At 42.9% G+C, this 21,861-nt stretch overlaps 2 protein-coding genes across 2 annotated transcripts; one reads left to right on the forward strand and one right to left on the reverse strand.

The window, feature by feature from the left end:
- Positions 1–2,135: 2,135 nt before the first annotated feature.
- mrps35 (mitochondrial ribosomal protein S35) lies at positions 2,136–18,622 on the forward strand. The gene is made up of 8 exons (XM_023985144.2): positions 2,136–2,323; positions 2,541–2,593; positions 10,609–10,776; positions 10,995–11,055; positions 11,143–11,282; positions 13,853–13,962; positions 14,169–14,238; positions 18,026–18,622. The coding sequence occupies exons 1-8, from the start codon at positions 2,182–2,184 to the stop codon at positions 18,287–18,289; spliced, it is 1,008 nt and encodes a 335-aa protein (XP_023840912.1). The 5' UTR covers positions 2,136–2,181; the 3' UTR covers positions 18,290–18,622.
- A 920-nt stretch (positions 18,623–19,542) lies between these two features.
- Positions 19,543–21,492, reverse strand: LOC111960962 (MANSC domain-containing protein 4). Its single transcript, XM_023983113.2, has 3 exons — positions 21,173–21,492; positions 20,746–20,880; positions 19,543–20,465 (listed from the first exon to the last, which is right to left on the reverse strand). The coding sequence occupies exons 1-3, from the start codon at positions 21,390–21,392 to the stop codon at positions 19,636–19,638; spliced, it is 1,185 nt and encodes a 394-aa protein (XP_023838881.1). The 5' UTR covers positions 21,393–21,492; the 3' UTR covers positions 19,543–19,635.
- Between the last annotated feature and the right edge of the window lie 369 nt (positions 21,493–21,861).

The following is a 21,861-nucleotide window of genomic DNA, read 5'->3' on the forward strand; positions in this document are numbered from 1 at the left end:
CCAACTACAAGAAACGTCTGACCTCTGATTGCCAACAAGGGTTTTGCCACCAAGTACTAAGTCATGTTTTGCAGAGGGGTCAAATACTTATTTCCCTCATTAAAATGCAAATCAATTCATAACATTTTTGACATGCGTTTTTCTGGATTTTTTTGTTGATATTCTGTCTCTCACTGTTCAAATAAACCTACCATTAAAATTATAGACTGATCATTTCTTTGTCAGTGGGCAAACGTACAAAATCAGCAGGGGATCAAATACTTTTTTCCCTCACTGTATAGGGGTAAGGTGACTAGGCATCAGGATATATGATAAACGGAGGAGCAGCAGCGTATATGATGAATGTACTGTATGTGAGTGTGTGCGTGTGTAGAGTCAGTATGCATGTGTGTGTGTGTGTGTGTGTGTGTGTGTGTGTGTGTGTGTGTGTGTGAGTGAGTGAGTGTGTATTGTCCTGTGAGTGGGCATGGATTCAGTGCAAAAATAAATAAAAAGATTCAATGCATATAGTCAGTGTTGCCATTTTGTTAGCTATTTTGCCATCTCAGGTGAGATACCACCCAGCTAGCATTGACTTTAGGCATAGTCTATCCTATCCAAGTTCTACCCCCTCTCTCTCCCTCTCCTTCTCCTTCTCTAYCATCATCCACCAGAAAAGACAAGTGCACTAATTAGTAGGGATCAATATACAGTATTTTCTGGAAACTGAACTGGGTCTGAATAGAGACGAACGGATCATGGTCACTTAAGCCCTTGGAAACAAGCCTTTGTGGTGGGAGGCTGGAACGTAACAGGAGCTAGCAACCCTCTATGTGTGTCCTCTTCAGTAGAGAATGTGAAGACAGTCTGGTTTCAGAAACACTGCTGCTGTCCCCAGTTCATAGATTGAGTTTCTCTGTTGTTTAAGCTACGCTGGACAACCATCAAACACACAATAACTCTGTCAGGCATAGGTCTCCTATGTTTCCTTCTGTTACAAAGGGATACYTGGAAAAATGGACAGGCAAATCCATCACTCATTCCACATAGGAACATCATCCTCTTAACCTTACACTACATCTTTTTAGTTTTCATATTCAAATGTTTAGGTCTAAACATAGTTTGGGCAAACCATGTTTGTGTGAAGACTGGAGGATGTTGAAATGATGATTAGAGCACATGGTTTTATGCATACAGTATTTAACACAAACAAAACGTTTAAAAGAAAGACAACAGGCCTATAACTGTGACACTTGTCACAGCTGTCATGTGTGCTTGTGTTCAGGCTACAGTAGTTGTATTTTGAGCCTTCAAACCAACAGATGTGCACAGATCAGATGCTTCAGGTGAGCTTTAGAAAAAGGTCTCTGCCAGACATAACACAAAATACAGAAATATCTGCTATAGAATATTATATTAAGATGTTTCCATTTCAGCTAGAGTTATTACAAAAGTCCTAATAGGCCTAAAAATCCAATATACATTTTAATTATCAAAAATAAATAATTTCAGACAGCTTAGTAGCCAAAATTCCTTTCATGTTAAATAAAAAATGAACCTACCTTTCTCTTCAAAGTGGTACCCAACGGCAAAACTTTTTTTGTGCGTAAATGACAGTGGACACCATGGAAAATAAAATATTAGAATACAGAGACTCAGGTCGTTGTTTCTGTTTCCCTAACAGCTTGTCTCTGATGTGTGTCTGTCAGGAACAGGGTAGTGTTGTGTTACTATGTGTTAAAGCAACAGCTGGCGGTGCGCTCAGGATGGCAGGGGTGCTGAAGGACACGTGTGGACAGAGCCTATCATCTTGCGCACAGCGTTATCCATCAGCCGCTCAAATAAATGTTTTGGTCTATCAAGAATGAACCAATCAGAAACCGTACTTTTTTAGATATTGATCATGCAGAGTAATTAGGTAATCCCAAGCATAAACACCATTAAAATATTGTTGAGCTCCTATAATGTAGTCTAACAGAAGAAGAAGTTTAGAAAGTCTAAAATAGACCTACATTTTACGAAAATACGTAATAAAACATTTGTAATTGGCTACCGCTAATGRATTCACCTTTCCCATATTGCAGTTCATTATCTATACCAAAGGGGGGCACTGATACCCAATGTTGTATTCATGTTCTATTTCGCAAGCACTGAACTACTGTCCCTCTCGACTCGCCATAGGTTGACATTGCCTCCTCAAACATGGCTGCACATACATTGAAGAAATCCATTTTGTCCTTAGGACGAATACATTGTCATATTTATGGAGTTAATGTGCGTAACCCYTTAAACAGGGCAACATATGCAACGGCCTTGTCTACCAATAATTCTAGTCAAAATAAAGGTGAGTTTCCATGCAATACCATGCCGTCACAACGAGGAGCTAATTTGCTAGGTAGCTTGCTAGCCTGGTCCAAATGACTATATGAATCATGGTCGCAATGATGTCAAAGTTTCATATAGGAACTTTCATATAGAAAGTCGGAGAACGCATAGCTAGCTGCTAGCATAATTAATTGGGTTGTATCGTGGTTTTCTGACACAATCGATATATTTTTCAGGCTTTCCTGACAGAGGGAACAGAGGACCTTTCAACCGAAGATCAAGGAGAGAGGTGAGTGAACAAGGAATGTTTTTAGTAGATGTCTGGACGCGTCCAACAGACCCAAGATCCGACCGGTTCCGGGTGTAAAATTCTGACTTTTGTCTTGGATCTGGGTCGGTTCTGATACAATTTCCAGGGGTCTGGAGTATGTGCAATTAAAATTGACTTACTCTCAAGACCCGATTGGACATGTCCTCTGTTAATGTAGTGTTTGTGTGATGAGAATTGCACATTTTGGTCACAAAAAAAAGGGAAATGGTGTGAGAATTGCATGCCGTCTAACCCTATATATCAAGGTTTCATTAGGAAAATGTGGCGCCAGACAATGTGATCAGCAATATTTTAATTTACCGGCCATTTGAGGAATAAACCGGACCCATATGCATTAGGTGTGTAACCCATTAGGGCGTCCATCCATCGTGTTCAGAATGTCAGAAATCACATTTCGATTATGGCAATTCATCTTAACATAGTATGCAACACCTGTAATGAAGACTCCAATAAAATGTCATTTTCAAACATTTGCCAAAATGCAATTCCAAACACCTCACCTGATGCAAGCGGTATATGACAGATGAAAATCTCAGAAYCTTAGAAAGAGGGTGAATCTAAAGATGCAACAACTGGGATGGGTTGCTAATATGACTAGGATTGCGCCTTTTGGCTTCTGGACAATGACAGAAAGTTGATATGAAAACCAATAGAACAGGAGAGAAATGGCATACGAGGGTCTTTCATAGGCAGCTAGCGCGGCAAAAGSCCTAGCTGATTATTGAGTTGCGGCTGTCAGTGAAATTGTTTGCCCTTTGTTTATTTTGATCAATTCCCCATTACATCTGTCACCAATAGTAAGTGTACCGTTAATCCCCATAATTTGGTTACATTCATTTGTTAATGCGTTGTATTACTAATTAGGCCTACAGTTATTTCTCATTCTCTGAGTGGAAACGTTGTTTGCAGAGTTCACAACCTGCTACATTTGTGAGAACAAGTTTTGGTTTATTTCATAACCAGCATTTGACTTGTTTTTCATTGTCTTGTTTGGAGGGCTCCATATAAGCAATGYTCATGGGTCTGGTTTCTCTGTCTTATTAATGTTGAGGGAGCACGCYCGCCCCTGAGTATGCATAGAAGTAGCCTACCTGGCCTGCTGCGCATAAATGTAAGAACGTTTCCATTTGGCAATGTTTGACTTCTGATTTTCTTAACTCACCACTAATAAGCTCAGCTTCTCAGTCATTGTTTCTTCACCTCACACAGTAAGTCATCTAAGGCTTTTTAAACATTTATTTTTACCTCCATTGCAAATGATAGCCTAATAGTTCCTTACAGTAGGCCTATTTGAAAAATCTTTCCAACATTCTGCCCCTCGATAATCACCAAGCTTCTGTGAAAGAGCAAAATATAAAAATCTGATGATCCCATATTTCCAGTGGAATCGTCTTAAAATAACTTTCCCTTGGGCTAAAACAGCTGTCTGTCCCAAGCTCACTGGAGCAGTAAACTGAGGGCCCGGAATAGACTAGTTGATATAATGTTGTAAGTTCGCTAGAGACAACTTTGGGCTAGATCCAGTTGATTGATTTGATACAATGTTGCACTTTACTAGCCATAGCTCATGTCAAGACATGAATGTGTTTAAAATAACCAGAATTGTCATAAGTATATTTTCCTCTGTTTTTATTTGTTTGCTTTATGTATTTTTACTTGGTTGACGGTGGAAGTTATTGGCTGTCTGAGTTCCATGCGCTCATTCAGGCAATTTAGCAGCCACTGAGCAGTGTATCAATGTGTCCATATGGCAGAGGGTGGCGCTATCGTATTAGTTAAATTTTTTACTTCAATATTTTTATAATTTTAATTCCGATTTTTATGACTAAACACGTGACAGTGATTTTGATAAATTAAAACATTACTATTGGAATTAAACTGCTCCACGGAAACGTGCATACGAAAATCTGAACTGGCACGCAGATCGTATAACTGGTAGGATAAATTGTATGCTTCCCCAAACTTAACTCAAGCGCCTCCTATGAAGTCTTTATAAAATAATTGCCTCCATGTTTCTATGGTTGGATTTTCAAGCAAGGTAAGGCATGCCTCGTCATATGAAGTAAAACATTCAGGTTTCAGAAAATCTCTGATACCCAAAAACTTCTCTGCTGCTGCTACTACCACTTCTGGGATTTCCTAGCAACATGGCCACACCACAATTTTAAACACTTTTCCCTCAAAGCTACACARTCTTTTGTCCCATGCCCTCGTACACACTTCTCACATCTGGAATCTCCCTCCTACATACTGCTGCGACATGACCATACATTTGGCACCTAAAACACTGTAGTGGGTTCAGAACAAAAGCTCTCGCAGGATCACTTTTATAACCTAGCATGACTTTATCCGGCAAATACTATGCATCAAAACTCAAGAACAGACAGGGTCTCCTCAGTCTTTCGTTCAGCACCAGTCTCGTTCAGTCACATCAAACAGTGTGCATCATAGACACACGGGATTCCCAACTTCAGTTGATCCACCTTAACACTCAATCCCACCCCAGTTATCACTCCTTTCAGCGGCGCTCTGCTCCGGAGAGCAAGGCAGACTACCGCTTTCGTCCTGAGTCTCGAAACACGCAGCACCCTCTCCCTCTGAGCAGCAGGCATACAAAAAATCCACCTGGATCAATTGCAACTCAATAAAATGTATAGCTTATGTCCAGCTGAAACTGGTTCCGGCTGCTCACCTCACGTGCGCCTGCTGTTGAGGAGAGCAAGTAGAAGGAGCCTTGGCCTAGGCTACTGTTGATTGAGAAGATGTAGTTATTTTTCATTGAAGTAAAACGAAAGTTAGAGGAGAAAGAGTAGTGAAAAGAAGCCGACAAGGAGAATGTCCTCTGGGATAAGTTTTAATATTGTAGTGGACAAAGATGAAAAGAACATTGGCTCGGCCAAATGGACAGTGTTCAACTCACTATTCAGGTTTGATGCAATTTTCTACATTGAATAAAAAATTWAAAAAATTACCAATAGTTTATTATTATTGTAGGTATATTTAATAATCTGAACCAGTTCTTTAACCCTTTAGACTCCAATAGAATTCTAGAATGATGCTGTAGATTACTAAGAATTTAAGATAAAGCTAATTTTCTCACATTTCAAACAGAACAAATTACAAGTTAATCTGTTCTTTTAATATGACACCACCAGTGGAGGCTGCAGAGGGGAGGGCGGCTCATAATGGTTGGAACAGCGCGAATGGCATCAAACACATGGAAACCATTCTGCACCAAGTGGACAGGACTTGCTAATCTGAGAGCTACTCCTCAAGTTTCACAGCATCAACAACACCATATATCTTCTCTTTACTTATTTCACTCACCTCGACATCACTTTTCAAAGTGCAAGGACGTGTCCGAATCCATATGACCATCCAACATAGACACAGCCTCTTACACACTGAAAAGTTGTCTGCTTCGGTGCCGCCATTTGGAGTAATGAAGTGAAAAAAACGCGGAAAAGTTAAATGACAGAATACTCTGTTTCAGGTTGATGAAAACAGCCACACTGTAATTTAACGAAAAGCCGTTGATGGCCTCTGGGTTCTAAAGAGTTACGTTGCCTATGCAGAAAGTGTTTCGTTTCATTTTAAGACATTTTCGTTGGCTAAATTAAGTTCTGATTTTATTTTGTGCTCCGTATTTAGTTTAAGTTTAAAAGTAGGCCTGTTGTGAAGGAAATATTTGCCTATTGCTCTCATTTGTTGGGTAGGCTTACGGTAGGCAATCACCTTTGTTGGTTATAGCTGCAAAATAAGCCTGTTCAAAACTTTTGAAGGTTTCATTTATGTTTTGAAGTTTAAGGACACGTAACTGTGGATCATTTGGCCKATATCGCTTGTTTATTGATGGCGCTGGTAGTGCCCAGTTGGAGGTTTCTTTCTCTCGCTTCTACTCTCGGATCTGAACAGGTCTCTCTGATCCGAACCAGCACGGGTCTGTTTTCCATCGTACTTTTCGTAACGGGTCTGACTTTCCTCGGGTTCATTCCAAACGGGTCTCTGTTTATTTATCCAGTCAAATTTAAGCATATCGGGTCAGGTGGGAAAGCCACGGATCTAGTTTGGAACGAGTACAACTTTTTACACCATGAAGACCTCAAGTTTGTAGTGGTTAACCGAATCAAAAGTTTGATACCCACCCTAGCACAGTCGGGTGGGATTGCGAATGTTCATAAACACGTCCCTAACAAACCGCTTTCCAAAAGTAGATTTTTGGTTGGGTCTTTTGCCCATTTTATTAGCTGTAAAGATAAAAACATTCCATACTGGCAGATGTAGTTWGCTAGCTAGCTAATTACCGTAGGCACATATCATAGTTTGAAGTAGCTGCTTTTAGSAACGCTAGTATTTACAAACTAGCATTGGTAGGAATTGGCTTGCAAAAATCACCRGGAAAAGTCTGCCGGAAGTTTAGAAATTTTATTTTATTTCTTACTCTGCTGATTGTCCATAGGGTTGGTCCTTATGCAGGGGGGAAATTGAGAAATGACAACAATTTAAAGACTACAAATGTGGGTCTGTTGTAGACCTAATTCCTCTCCACTTACCGCATGTCAAAGTCCTGCATGTCTACCATACCTGCACAATAAAAACAAGAYCTTGTGGGAAACTTTTATTTTTGACATGAGGTAAGCTCAAGGAGCTGCATGGGTCTACAACAGACCCACGTTTGGAAATTKTGTTTAATTATACGTTCTATTAGATTAAAAAAWATATATATATATTATTACACACTGTATAAGGACCAAGCCTTCATCCAATCGACAGAGTACATTTAAATGTAATTTGATTGAACTCCTGGCTTCGGGCGYATTATAATATTTGTTTTGCAAGTTAATTCCCAGCATCGCTAGTGTGTAACCAATGTTTCTCAACTCCAGTCCTTGAGTACCCAATTCATAAATGCTAACTACTTTAGCGCCTATTGACGATAGGATCTTCTRTACCAGGAGACTTTTGATAAGAGCCCTGATGCTCGGTCTGAAAGTTAACAGGCATCACTTGCAGTACTGTTTTGGGAAACATAAGGAACGTATCTTTCATATCAGCAAATTTAAAGAAAATAAAAACATTAAACCACTACACACCTTTTTATAGTGTTAGGGTTAGTGTTCCCACATGGTTKTATCGCCATGTTACAACGCTTGTTTACGGAGAACAGATGGAAGACATAGGCGGCCGCCTGTGCTAATTATCTATCTAGCATGCTCCGAACACCTCTGTGAGCGTAACTGGGGAGGAAGTGTAGTTCATCAACTGYAGYCACACAGAATCGTTCAAATAAAGAGACTTTCTCACTGACATGAATGATAAGGGGCATATCAGCATATATTTAGAAAAACATTTCGAAAGTGATGTTGATTGACGTTTCTAAACGTTATTAGACGGCGTCGGAATTGTAATTCACTTGGGCGACTGTAACAGCTGAAAACCCTACATATAGAGAGTGTTATGTCTGGGGGTGGGAACCCTACATAGTCCTCGAGTACTTGTCAACTAATCATCAAACCCTTGATGAGTTGAATGAGTTGTGTTTGTCCGGGGCTACAACGAAAATGTCTGCTYTTGGGGGTACTGAGGACCGGAGTTGGGGAAACACTGATGTAAACGATGAGCACGGTAAGAATTGGTCACTTGTGTGCTAGTCTTGAGAGGCCATAATTCCAAATCTCGACTGCCTATGCTGCGTTCATAACCAAATGGGAAGGTGGTATTTACCACATACGACTGGGAAAYATCCACTTGAACGCCCCTCCAGCTGGAAATTACTAGTGGGAAACTCGTCTATCACCCCTGAGCTCCGACTACTCCCACATGCTAACCTCTGACGTCACCTACTAAGGAAATTACCTCAATAACAGCATTTTCGGCAGTTAAATGCAACAAAAAAACATTATTTATTAAAGTAATTTATTAATATGGTTTTTGAACTCTTGTTTTTTTTCCCCGGGCATGATAGCTGTACTGTTAGTTTATGGTTGACTCCGCTTGTTGGCCATTAGCCAATCTAGCCAAAGCATGTGAATGTATCCAACTGATATTTACGACTTCACAACTGATAATTACCACCTTCCCACATAAGTGACCCATGACCCAACATAGCTCAGGTGTGCCTCAAGGATCCAGTTTAGGTCCCCTGTTTATTATTTATATCAACAACATTGGGAGACAGCTGATGTACATTTTTATGCAGTGTATATATATATATATATATATATTTATTTTTAACTTTATTTAACTAAGCAAGTCAGTTAAGAACAAATTCTTATTTACAATGACGGCCTACCCCGGCCAAACCCGGAGGACGCTGGGCCAATTGTGCGCCGCCCTAGGTTTTTTTTCTTCTTTGAGGCCACAAAAGAGACGGTATGGTGTACGTTCTTGTCTGTCTTGGACTACGTTGATGTTATTTATAAGCAGACCTCAAGCACTACCCTGAGGCCCTTTTTAGGTGTATTACTAACCAAAAGCATCTGGCACATCACTATGATCTGTACAGTGCTGTTGACTGGTCTTCATTAAGTCTATGTAGGCTTAAACATTGGTATACTCTGATCTACAAGACTGTTTTGGGAAAACTGCTGCTTTTTCTCTGTTCTTCTTTGACTAGGTCAGCTACGGTGTCACTCCCACTTTCCAACAATCCGAACGGATCATGGCAAAACGGTTTTTGTTACTCAGCTTCGTGGTCTTGGAACTGTCTCCAGACCAGTTTGAAACTCCAGGGTCTTGTTTCTTTGGAGTTTTAAAGTTTGACCCTCCTGTTACTGAGGAACGTGATTGTCATTAGGATTTCATGCAGTGGTACACGTGATACATTTTATCTATGGTGTTTGTATGTCTCTGTATGTGATTGTAATTTATGGGTGTCTACGGCTATCAGTTGTTCATTGTGTTTCTATGTCTGTAAGTTATGTCTGAAACTTTGTRCCCCCCTYCTGCTGTCTTGGTTGGACCAGGTCTCTCMTGAAAAATCTATTTTACCTCAATGAYACTACCTGTAAAAATAGTGCCCTCTAGTCTACAAATTAAGTGGAATATACAAAGACAGACAAACTGTATGGACTACACAATAGTGTCTTCAGAAAGTATTCATACCCCTTGACTTATTCCACATGTTGTTGTGTTACAGCCTGATCTACACACAATACCTCATAATTACAAAGTGAAAACATGTTTTTAGACATTTTTGCAAATGTATTGAAAATGAAATACAGATATCGAATTTACATAACTATTCACACCCCTGAGTCAATACTTTGTAGAAGCGCCTGGATCATTTTTTCCCCCTCAATTATTCAAGGTGTGTCAAATCGATTGTTGATCATTTTCAATTAGATTTAAGTCAACTGTAACTTGGCCACTCAGGAACATTCACTGTCTTCTTGGTARGCAACTCCAGTGTAGATTTGGCCTTGTGTTTTAGGTTATTGTCCTGCTGAAAGGTGAATTCCCAGTGTCTGGTGGAAAGCAGACTTAACGATTACAAGCATGTCACTTGTTAAGCAAATTTTTACTCCTGAACTTTATTTAGGCTTTAGGCTTTCCATAAGGGGTTGAATTACATTTGAGCTTTACAGTTTTTCATTAATTTGTAACAATTTCGAAAAACATAATTCCCCTTTGACGTTATGGGGTATTGTGTGAAGGCCAGTGACACACAAATCTCAATTGAATCCATTTTAATTCCAGGGTGAAGCGCTACAAAAAGTCAAGGGGTGTGAATACTTTCTGAAGGCCCTCTAAGTAGGACAACATGGCTCCTACAGCACATTATGGTCCCTGGGGGGAGAGGGGCCATGAATTCAGCCCAGATTCTTTACTATTAAAAAATAAGTCATGAGGAATTTTTGATCAAGTTTATTCCAAGCTGTATATTGACAGAAAGAAAGATGTGTATATATTTTGAAGTTGACCCACATACGGTCTCCTTTCCATCTGTTCCATGTCTCCATGGTGTGTGTCAGGCGGGTGACCCCAGGACAGACAGGATGCCTGTAGACCAGGACTGGCCTACAGTGTACCCAACCGCTACCCCCTTCAGACAGGGCTCTGTGCCCCTGCCTGTCCGCATGGGCTTCCCAGTGAAGAAAGGGGTGCCCCCAGAGAAGAAGGGCAACCTGGAGCTCATCAAGGTCAGAGGTCTTATCTCCAACTTGGCATGATGTCASATCTTTTGATGTCAGTATTATCTGGCAATGGGAGGGAAATAATTTGTACCATTTTTTTAAAGCTATATATTGTATTGTGCTGTCAGGTCATACTGGTTCCACATACGTTACTTGTACATCAGTATTTCTGTTCTGTGCATTGTAGCTAATTCAGGTTTTTATCAAAACTCTTCTCTTTTCAGATTCCAAACTTTTTGCATTTAACTCCATTAGCCATAAAGAAACACTGTGAAGCTCTGAAACGTAAGTCACAAAATMGCTTATTGAGTCACACTAATGTTACTGTAGCAACAGTATTTAATTGTATTTCTGTTTCTCTTTTCCCTGAAGCGTTCTGCACAGAGTGGCCCTCTGGCCTGGACACAGGTGCTAAATGTGATGAGCACTTCCCTGTCAAAGTAGAGAGCAAGGACTACGTGTCTGCCGGCACCTCCCTCAGAAACCCATCTGCTCGCATAGTCCACCTCAGAGTAAGTTTCTGTCTGCCTGTGTTGTAGGCCTATATGGTCTGGGACTCGGGGTTTAGTTTACAGATTAAAATACTAATATTTCAATTTGACTCTTTGACCTGTATTTGACCCTCTACGAAATGCGTAGAAAGTGCAGGGTTTTCCTCTTTTGTATAGAAGGGATCTAGAGATTCCCTAAACAGCTCTCAGCTCATGTCTGGCTGACCTTTCAAGAAAGACCTCCATTGTTCGTATCTATGCTTTTACGCCTATGAAATGCTGCTATAACATACTTGCCACAAATAGAGAACCMCACTAAAGTGGAACCTAAAAACAAGTGCTTAGGGGAGAGTGGGGTAAGTTGAGCCAAAGGGTTGTGCCACCCTTATTTCTAGGAAACCATACACTAAATTAATAATTTTACCAAATATTAAGGAAGAGGTAATTCTATGGAGTCTGAAGGAAGAAACCACATATAAAAAGTTAAGGAAGTTAGGTCAAAAAAACAGATTTTCAACAAGTCAAGGTAGCCTAGTGGTTAGAGCGTTGGGCCAGTAACCGAAAGGTTGCTAGATCGACTCCCTGAGCTGACAAGGTAAAAATCTCTTGTTCTGCCCCTGAACAACGCAGTTCCCTGGTAGGCTGTCATTGTAAATCAGAATTTGTTCTTAAGTGGCTTGCCWAGTTAAATAAAGGTTAAAAAATATATATGAATTTGTGTTCGAGCTTTCATGATGCTTGTACAGTTGTGGGCAAATGCAGTATATTAGCACCCTTGCACCTTTATTAAATCATTCCCCATTTCTTCTAAAATACGTAGAAATGTAGAACAACTTTTGGTCACAGCAACTTATTGGATTTTCAACATTGCAGAACCAATTTTATTTTAGTAAACTTATGTTTACAATTGTAATGTAGAAAATAAAGACATGGTATGGACAAAATTATTGGCACCCCGGAGCTAGTACTTGGTTGCACAGCCTAAGGCCAYGATGACTGCAGACAAACGCTTCTTGTAGCCATCAATGAGCTTGCTGCAACCTTCTCCTGACAAATTGGTCATCTTTTCAGCAGCAAACTGCTCTAATTCAATATTTGAGGGGTGRCCTCTACCAACTGCTGTTTTCAGATCTCGCCGTTGTTTGGATGTGATTCAGATCTGGACTCTTCGCTGGCCAATCCAGAACAGTSCAGCATCTCTTCTTAACCATTCCTGGATGCTTATTTTGGTGTGTGTTAGGGTCTTTGGTCCTGCTGGGAAACCCACAACCTTCACTGGACACTGGGTTTAACATGACACTGGGTTTAACATGATGCCTTGCACACCTCCAAGGCCCCCAGTACCAGAGGCAACAAAGCAACCCCACAGCCTTATCAAACCTCCCCCATGTTTGATTGTAGGGAGGGTGTTCTTTTTTATTAAATCCTTCATTTGGTCGTCAGTAAAGACACCGCGTTGATATGTATTGACAAATTGCTCTAATTTTGTTTCATTGGTCCACAGAACATTTTCTCCTGGATTTGAGCTTGTTTTAGATGGGTTTTTGAGAAGTTCAATCAGGCGTGCTTGTCTCTTTCAACAGTGGGGTCTTCCTATGTTTACCAACAACCAAATGAAGCGTTCAAAGAAAATCACTAATCGATTATGGGGGAGGTTCGATAATGCTGTGGGACTGCTTTGCTACCTCTGGTACTGTGTGCAAGACGTCGTGAAATCAGCGGATTATCAAGGTGTTTTGGAGTGCAATGTTCAACCCAGTGTCCAAACACTGAATCTGTTGAAGGTGTGTGTTTTCCAGTCGGACAACAACCACACACACCCAGAAATGGTTCAAGAAGAAACACTGTTATGGAGTGGCCAGGGAGGAGTCCAGACCTGAATCACATCTATAACCTACGGCGTGAGCTGAAAACAGCAGATGGTGGAGGGCACACCTAAAACATTGAAGAAGTAGAACAGTTTGCTGCTGAAGAGTGAAACCAATTCCCAGTAGAAAGGTGCAGCAAGCTCATTGTTGGCTACAAGAAGCATTTGTTGGCAGGTATCTTAGCCAAAGTTTCAAAGCTTCAATACGAGGTCCTAAACCTAGCATGAAAGTGCATCCTTAAAAGCTGTGTGGGCTAGTATATTCAAAATGTTTGCCTTGGGGTAAGTTGAGCAAATTGAAGTGTTTTCTTCCCAGGCGTAATGCAAGACATTATTGCTGGGATATGAGGTAACAACAGGCCTGGCCTATGTTAAGTGTACAAAGTGTTAGGTTTTAAGCCGGTGTTTAAACTCAGTTTACTGAAGAACAAGCAGGTATGATTCATACTGCAGAAAAAATGATTCCCTCTTACAGCTGTGACAGCTGCAGTTATTTGGAATCTTTTTAAGCATCTTTTGTGATGAAGTGTTTTACCACTGCAGAGTTTCAACATTTAGTGAGGCACGGTGCTTATTATTTCAGATGTCATAAGTAGGGATGGACGGTTGCGTCTATTGTTTTTTTGCGTGCTAAAAGAGCATTGAGGGTTTCATTTTGAAGCAGCTTAGGCAAACCAAATACGCTTCAGTATTATGATGTCAGATTGTGTTTCTGTCCACTCAGCTGAAGCTCTCCTGTCTGAACTTGGATGACCATGCCAGGAAGAAGATGGTTAAACTGGTAGGAGAGCGGTACTGCAAGGACACGGACACACTCGCCATCACCACTGACAGGTAAGCAGCGCTCCCTGTTGTTCAATGTACTATTACAAATATCTACTAGTTCCTCTTTGTTTAAAAGAGGCTAAGTAAGTAAGTTATTGGTCCTTCACTGTCGTTGCTTTACAGTGATGTCTTTTGATGGGGAGGTTTTACTTCAACTCGCCCTGTACTTTCTGATCAATGTTTTATTACTTTTTTTCTCACCTTTTCCCTGCCAGCTGCCCTGTGAGACAGCAGAATTATGACTATGCCATGTACCTCCTGACTGTCCTCTATCACGAGTCTTGGGTAAGTGTCTTGCTAGTCCCGGGCCGCGTTCAGAAAGTCCCGATGTACAATTGATCCTCGGTTCTATTCATGACATGTCTATCTGCTACGTTCAGTACGTTGCACCTTCCTGAACGTGACCCTGGTCAGTGCCAAAGAGCAATGAGTAGACATAATCTTCCACCTAACCTCACCACCCAGCCAATACGTGGACGATGAGTAGACAGATGGTCAGGCAGCCAAGTCCATCACTATCCAGAGAATCCATGATGTACTAGAAAAGGGATGCCTGATACCGTAAGCCGTCCCTAGAGGTAAAGGGCCTGCGTATACGTTAGGGCTTTTTAAGTAGAAAGAGCACAACAGGCTTTTTTTGTTGCCTTTCAACCAAGTCATGAATATTTCAAGAGTTCACTATTCACAAGTACTGCCCCTCTCCACCAAACCCCRGTGCTCTGCTGAGAAACTCGTGTGGCTTTTCCATGGCCAATGCTCCTCCTCCCTCCGTTTGTCTGTTTTCATTTACAACTACTAAGACCATGCCAATCTAGCTAGCACCAATGGACTTGACACCTTTCTCTACCCTTGGTGTGAAAGAGAAAGCCTGTTAGGGAGCTATGAGTGGTGAATAGGCAAAAGGATGGCATACAGCAGCATTGTCCCACTGGCATTTCCCCTCTAAACAGGAGAAAACCAACACCAGAATAAGATCCTGACCCCGCCACTTATTCACAGTGCGCCAACTCCAACCAACACCACACACCTGAGAAATCCACCGCCAGGGTCACCAGCACAGGCTGCTTTCACATGAGAGTAGAGCCACAAGGGAATTAATGACTCTCCCTGTTGTGCCTCTGGCAGTTCTCTCGCCAAGGCAGCGGGGTTTAGCTGGTAAAAAGCCTTGGCTTTTTTGTCTCTCTAAGAAATGGCGTCGGAGCCGGGAAGCGGAACACTGTCCGCTGCCCTTTACACGCACAATGGAAGGCACAGTGCAGCCCGCAGGTTGGTGGACGCTGGGAGGGGGAACCCATACACCGGGAGTAACGCTAGCCCACAAAGAGGCCAATTGTTAGTTGCCGCTGAGGTGATTCTATCTCTTCACTCAGTGAGAAGGACTCTTGACTCTCTGGGCCTGTTGCTAATTCTGCTGTGGGCTGTTGATCCGGGCCAGTGCTCTAATGGGACGGACCACAGTCCTCCACCACAGCAGGAAGTCTACAGTACTGTACCGTACTTTACCATCTGGCCCGCTGGGCACTAGAGTCGCTCCAATCCCCAAGTGACTATCTAATATGTCCATCCCTTATCTGAGCGCTCCAGTACTCTGTGCCCCATTCCAGTAATAAAACCCACAAATGTCTTCTTCCTCTGCAACTTTGAAGAACAGATGGCTGTTGGTCTGTCCACATAGCCGTCTGTCAATCATCTCCCTCTTTTCATTCACTGGGATACACTCTGTGGTGGGAGATATGGAGTCTGTCAGACCAATAGTAAACCATTATAGCTATATACACTGAGTATACCATACATTAGGAACACCTTCCTAATATTGAGTCGTCCCCCCCCCCCAGAACAGCCTCAATTCGTCGGGGCATGGACTCTAAAAGGCGTTAAAAGCGTTCCACAGGGATGCTGGCCCATGTTGACTCCAATGCTTCCCAGTTGTCAAGATTGCTGAATGTCCTTTGAGTGGTGGACCATTCTTGATACACACAGGAAACTGTTGAACGTGAAAAACCCAGCAGCGTTGCAGTTCTTGACACAAACAGGTGCGCCTGGTACCTACTATCATACCCCGTTCAAAGGCACTTAAATATTTTGTCTTGCCCATTCACCCTCTGAATGGCACACATWCACTTTGAGACATGGATTGTGTAAAACATTTTCTTTAACCTGTCTCCTTCCCTTCATCTACGCTGATTTGAAGTGACATCAATAAGGGATCATAGCTTTCACCTTGATTCACCTGGTCAGTCTGTCAATCTAAATAATGTTGTATACCCAGTGTAGTTTCATTTTAATTTACAATCAGATGGCTAGATTCTGAATAAAACTACAGTACAGAATCAGTGTGATTTGAAGGAACTGCATTACCTTAGCTGACCCTATTTTGCCCAGTGACGATTCTGTAGTGGTGTAATAATCCTGACAGTCAGGCTAAGGGAGAGAGGACCAATCTCTTCTCCAGCCATCCCCACCGCACCACCTGTCCGCTGGAGGGGTTGGCCTCCAGCCAGTCTTGATATTGGGGACCATATAGACGAAATGAGGTKCATTAACCCCAAACACCTGGGCTGCAGGAGAGCCTGTGGCAGCCCCTGCTTTAAGCTCCCACACAACGGGCCTATTGTCCTCTGGGGAATGTGATGGGAGGGAGACCGGCTGTGGTAAAGGGACTCAGCACCACGTCTGGAGAAACACTATCTCTGTGAGAGGACAGCGCCACAGAGGGTTGAGGGGCGACCAGGGCACTCAAGGGGTTCCACACACGGCMCTGTCCCCAAACCCACATTCCCAAGACGGGCCATCACGGACCCCTGTGGGACATCTTATGTTAACGTGTCACATACCTCTCGTTATTGTCATATATTGAGGCATAAACAGAAGAATCACGGTTACGATTTCTTTGTCTGAGGTTATTTATGGTGCATTCGGAAAGTATTCAGACCCCTTCTACATTTTGTTACSTTACAGCCTTATTTTAAAATTGATTAAATTATTTTTTTAATCAATCTACACACAATACCCCATAATGACAAAGTGAAAAAAAACACATCTTATTAACATAAGTATTCAGACCCTTTGCTATGAGACTTGAAATTGAGCTCAGGTGCATCCTGTTTCCATTGAACATCCTTTATGTTTCTACAACTTGATTGGAGTCCACCGTAGAGCTCTGAGACAGGATTGTGTTGAGGCACAGATCTGGGGAAGGGTACCAAAAAATGTCTGCAGCATTGAAGGTACCCAAGAACACAGTGGCCTCCATCATTCTTAAATGGAAGAAGTTTGGATTCAAGATTCTCTGGTCTGATGAAACCAAGAATGCCTGAATGCCAAGCGTCACATCTGGAGGAAACCTGGCAACATTCCCTACGGTGAAGCATGGTGGTGGCAGCATCATGTTGTGGGGATGTTTTTCAGCGGCAGGGACTGGGAGACTAGTCAGGATCTAGGGGAAATATGAACGGAGCAAAGTACAGAGAGATCCTTGATGAAAACCTGCTCCAGAGCCATCAGGACCTCAGACTGGGGTGAAGGTTCACCTTCCACAGGACAACGACCCTAAGCACACAGCCAAGACAACGCAGGAGTGGCTTCGGGACAAGTCTCAATGTCCTTGAGAGGCCCAGCCAGAGCCCAGACTTGAACCCGATCGAACATCTCTGGAGAGACCTGAAAATAACTGTGCAGCGACGCTCCCCATCCAACCTGACAGAGCTGGAGAGGATCTGCAGAGAATAATGGGAGAAACTCCCCAAATACAGGTGTGCCAAGCTTGTAGCGTCATACCCAAGAAGACTCGAGGCTGTAATCACTGCCAAAGGTGCTTCAACAAAGTACTGAGTGAAGGGTCTGAATACTTATGTAAATGTGATTTKATATTTTTATTGCAAAAAAACATGTAAACCTGTTTTTGCTTTGTCATTATGGGGTATCGTGTGTAGATTGAGGGGGGGGGGGAATGTTTGAATCAATTTTAGAATAAGGCTGTAACGTAACATTTTTGGGGGAAAAGTCAAGGTCTGAGTACTTTCTGAATGCATTGTAGCTAACAATGCTGTGCTGTTCCACTTACTCTTTCTAGAAAATGGAGGCATGGGAGTCGGAGAAGACTGTGGCAGACATGGAAGAGTACAGCTGGGAGGACAGCCCCTCTCAGAAGAACATCATGTCCACGTTGGTCCGCATGCAGGTTGCAGGGGAGGGAGAGGCGGTGAGGGAGGAGCTGCTGGGGAGGCCGGAGGTGCAGGAGTACAGGGACTCTGTGACCAGACTGAAGAACGAGGGAGAGAGCGAGAGCAGCATGCACCAGTACAGAGACGCTGTGAAGAAACTGCTCAACCTTTAATATGCCCTCTTCTATACATGCAGAAACACACAAACACACAGGAGAGTGAGCAAGAGCAGTCATGGGACAGTGTAGTCACCAATACAAAGCAAAGACCAGAACTCAACTGCTATACACTTGGGGTGACCAGTTCAAAGTCTAGAGACAAACCTATCATCTGATTTCACCACACACAGCATTTGATGCCTGTAACTGTCGTTTGTGAAATATMTATTGACAATAAATAAAAGGTATGTCTGTAATACAATTGTCCTATACGAGTTATGCTAAACTGATAGCCTGAAGCAAAAATGTATTCCTTGCATTTTAAATAAAAAGCGTTATTTTTCTCAGGTTCTGAAATTTGGGCTAAGTTCTTACTGTTATTTCAACACGTGCTTTTTACATCACTAGACAGTGGACACAAATGTTTACTATATTACCCTCTCTTCCTGGCTTCAAACCCATCACCTTCTCCCCTCTGGCCCAGGGGGACAAAGAGAAGCACCCGAGGACACATTCAGAAATGGGCCTATAAAAAAATAAATCACCAAACCCTTCAAAAGAGTTCTTGCTCTGGTCCATGTGATTCTGGGTCATGTGAAACCCGATGCGCAGGAAAGATGTTCTGAAGGAGAGGAGTGGTGGCAAGATGGGTCTGAGCCTAAGATACACCTCCACTCGCATACACCACAGTCCATTTAGCAGCTTACTGCCTCAGATAAAAACTTGGCTTGTTGCAGCAGCTTTTCTTGCTTGGAAGCCCCCATCAATGCACTTAAAGCAGAGCAGACACTGGGCACTGTCCATGGAGTTTGGCATCAACATCTGTTTGATTTCGTTCGACCGCATGTAGGTCTGCCAAAAGGACGTACGCATCAGCAGTTACTGTACGTCTCAAGCCATTACATCAGTCTTAACCACAGTCCTCACAGCAACTTTGGTCTCACAGTTTTGGCATGTACTTCAATTCATTCTCTACTAGGTCTACGGAATCTAAAATAAGCTCCATGCAGCTCATCTTTTCAAAACCACTAAAGTATAGCTATACATAAGTAATATGATACTGAACATGTCAGAATGGGGAAAAAATAACAGCTGCATTCTTTTACTATTTACACCAGTGATGGTCCCGATCTTTGCTTTTCAGTTTCAGTGGTTTTTCCAGACTACACACACACACATACAGATTTCATTTGGAGGGAGGAAAACAACATTCGCAGGTCGGTGGCAGGTCCCTTTGCTAAATTCATGATTGTTTCTGATGTAAACATTACTTCTCTAGTGGACTAGCACTACTTTTACTTTTAAATGCGCAGTTCCCTGTAAAAGCTTTGTTAGTCCCTGTTTTGAACCCCATGGTTACCTCACGAGCTCTCCCTGACAATGGCATACTTAATGAGGCGCATGGACCCCCCTTTCCCCCTCCAGGTGGTCCTGTACCGCCCCTTCCTCTTCCTCCGACCCCTCCAGCTCACCACTAGCAGCACGGAACAGCAGCAGCTCAGCAGCACCGTGACGACCGCCACCGCGGCAACCAGCAGGGTGTGTGCCGCTACGTGCCACCCTGGGCCCAAACCACCGGGTGAGGGGGACTCCACCCCGCCCTGGCTACCCTGGTCGCCTTCTCCCCCTGCGGCCGCTGTTTGGTTCCTGCCCACGTAGCCCTTGGTGTCGTTGAGGTCCTGCTTGTTACTGCCATCCACGTTGGCTGCAGGAGCCAGGGAGGTCGGTGGGCTGGTGGGACTGGTGGTGGTGGCCATCCTGGCTGTGGATCTGGGCTGCTGGGTAGGTGTGGTGGGATGTGGGGTGGTAGTTGATTCTCTGTGGGTTGATGGATAGGCAGGGATGGTCTGGGTGGTGTAGGGGGCAGGGGCAGTCATGGTGGGGGTSGGGGGAGTGGTGGTGGGGGCCTGGGTTCCCAGGGTGGGCATTATGGTAGAGGAGGGGGTGGGTGTGACGGGGGAATGAGTAGTGCCCAGAGTAGGGCTCTGGGGTGCAGTGGTGGTGGTGGTGGTGGGGATCCTGGTAGTAGGTGCTATGGTTAGAGGCTGGACAGGGGGGACGGGTGGCCGGTTGAACTGGCGCTTGTCTGAGGCTAGAGGCTCTGAGGCGTTGACTCTGGTGTAGAGGTGGGGTAACACCCGCACGTTGGAGGTGAAGTACTTTCCAAATACCAACAGGTCTGGATCCACACCTGTGTGAGACCCAAGACATCCAACCCCACAGTCAAATGCTGTCAGAGTAGCAGGAGATAAATCATTTCACTGAAGCCTATACCATCTCAAATCACTCAATATAAGCTATAACAGTGTATAAAGTGCCTGCAATGTTCTAGGTAAAGCTTTTTGTGTGTGTGTATTAATAACCAGTAATAAACATCTGTGTTTGGCTTCTTTTAGAATTCATAGAAACAAACAGCACTAAAGCACAACTTAGTTCCTGGATCTAAACATTTGTATCCTATGGAGGCTCACCTTTGGTGATGTTGTACAGGATGACGTTGCCTCTGTAGCTTAGGATACAGCTCTCCAATGTTGGACAGTGCATATGAAAACAGTTCACGTTCTCTTGGATGGTGTCATAGTGGAATATCGCCAGGTTACAAGAAACTAAGGAGTTACATAAAATGTTAATTATCCATCGACCCACCCTGCAACAGATGAATAGACTTTTGCATAGCGCAGTCACACATGACATGCTACGCCTGTCCACCTGGCAGGGCACCTGCAAATAAAAGTATTGTATAAAATTGCCTCCAATAGGTCATGAATTAAACATTTGAGAATACTTTTTTAATGTCGACATTTACATTTGGGTTCTAGTAGGGTTAAACTGATATCGCTGCGCATCTAATCAATAGTAAAAATCRGATACAAAAATGAACAATTACAGTAAACTTACAATTTCTCGTAAGGCAACAGGTTCGGCTGCATTTCAGAGCTGTCTCTTCTTGGTAATACTTCAGAAGTTGAGCGCCTCTTCTCTGAGATTCCTCAATGTCGATGAATATACCAGGGTATTGACGAATCCAACAGTTTTTATAATAAGTAGTCGGCGAACACCTCGATTCCGTGTGATACACCAAACTCAGAATCGTTAGCAAACTCCATGGAACAGTCATTGCGCGTGTAATATGTAATCAAATCATGTTAAAATTCAAGTTGAATAGAGGATCGTGAATATTTTCGGACACATCTGCGAGGTTTCTTGAARTTGGTGGATTGACAGAAATGATGTCGGACTGCTTGCGCCAGCTAAGTGTGTCCTAGCCAGGTGTGTCACGACTACGTAGGCTACCAGAGGACGAGTTTGCGCGGAATCTCTGTGAGTCAAGCCCACATTGTTTTCGCGGTTCTATTTTCGAGGCCGGTATGTCTGATCTCTGCAAACTGTTAATTGATGTACCCTATCACCAGCAGTAATGTAGCCCTGTCTTTATTAGCAGCTGCGAAGAAAACGTAGAGTAGCAGWACTTGCCAAATAGGTTTCTAACGCTTGCCAAGTGTGTGCCAAACGGCCCCATCTGGTTGCTGCTATTCACATTATAGCCCGTAGCGGTGTAGCCTGTATTATTGACTCTTAGACTCAAC

Source organism: Salvelinus sp. IW2-2015, linkage group LG4q.1:29 (assembly GCF_002910315.2).
Source record: "Salvelinus sp. IW2-2015 linkage group LG4q.1:29, ASM291031v2, whole genome shotgun sequence".
Taxonomy (NCBI): Eukaryota; Metazoa; Chordata; class Actinopteri; order Salmoniformes; family Salmonidae; genus Salvelinus; species Salvelinus sp. IW2-2015.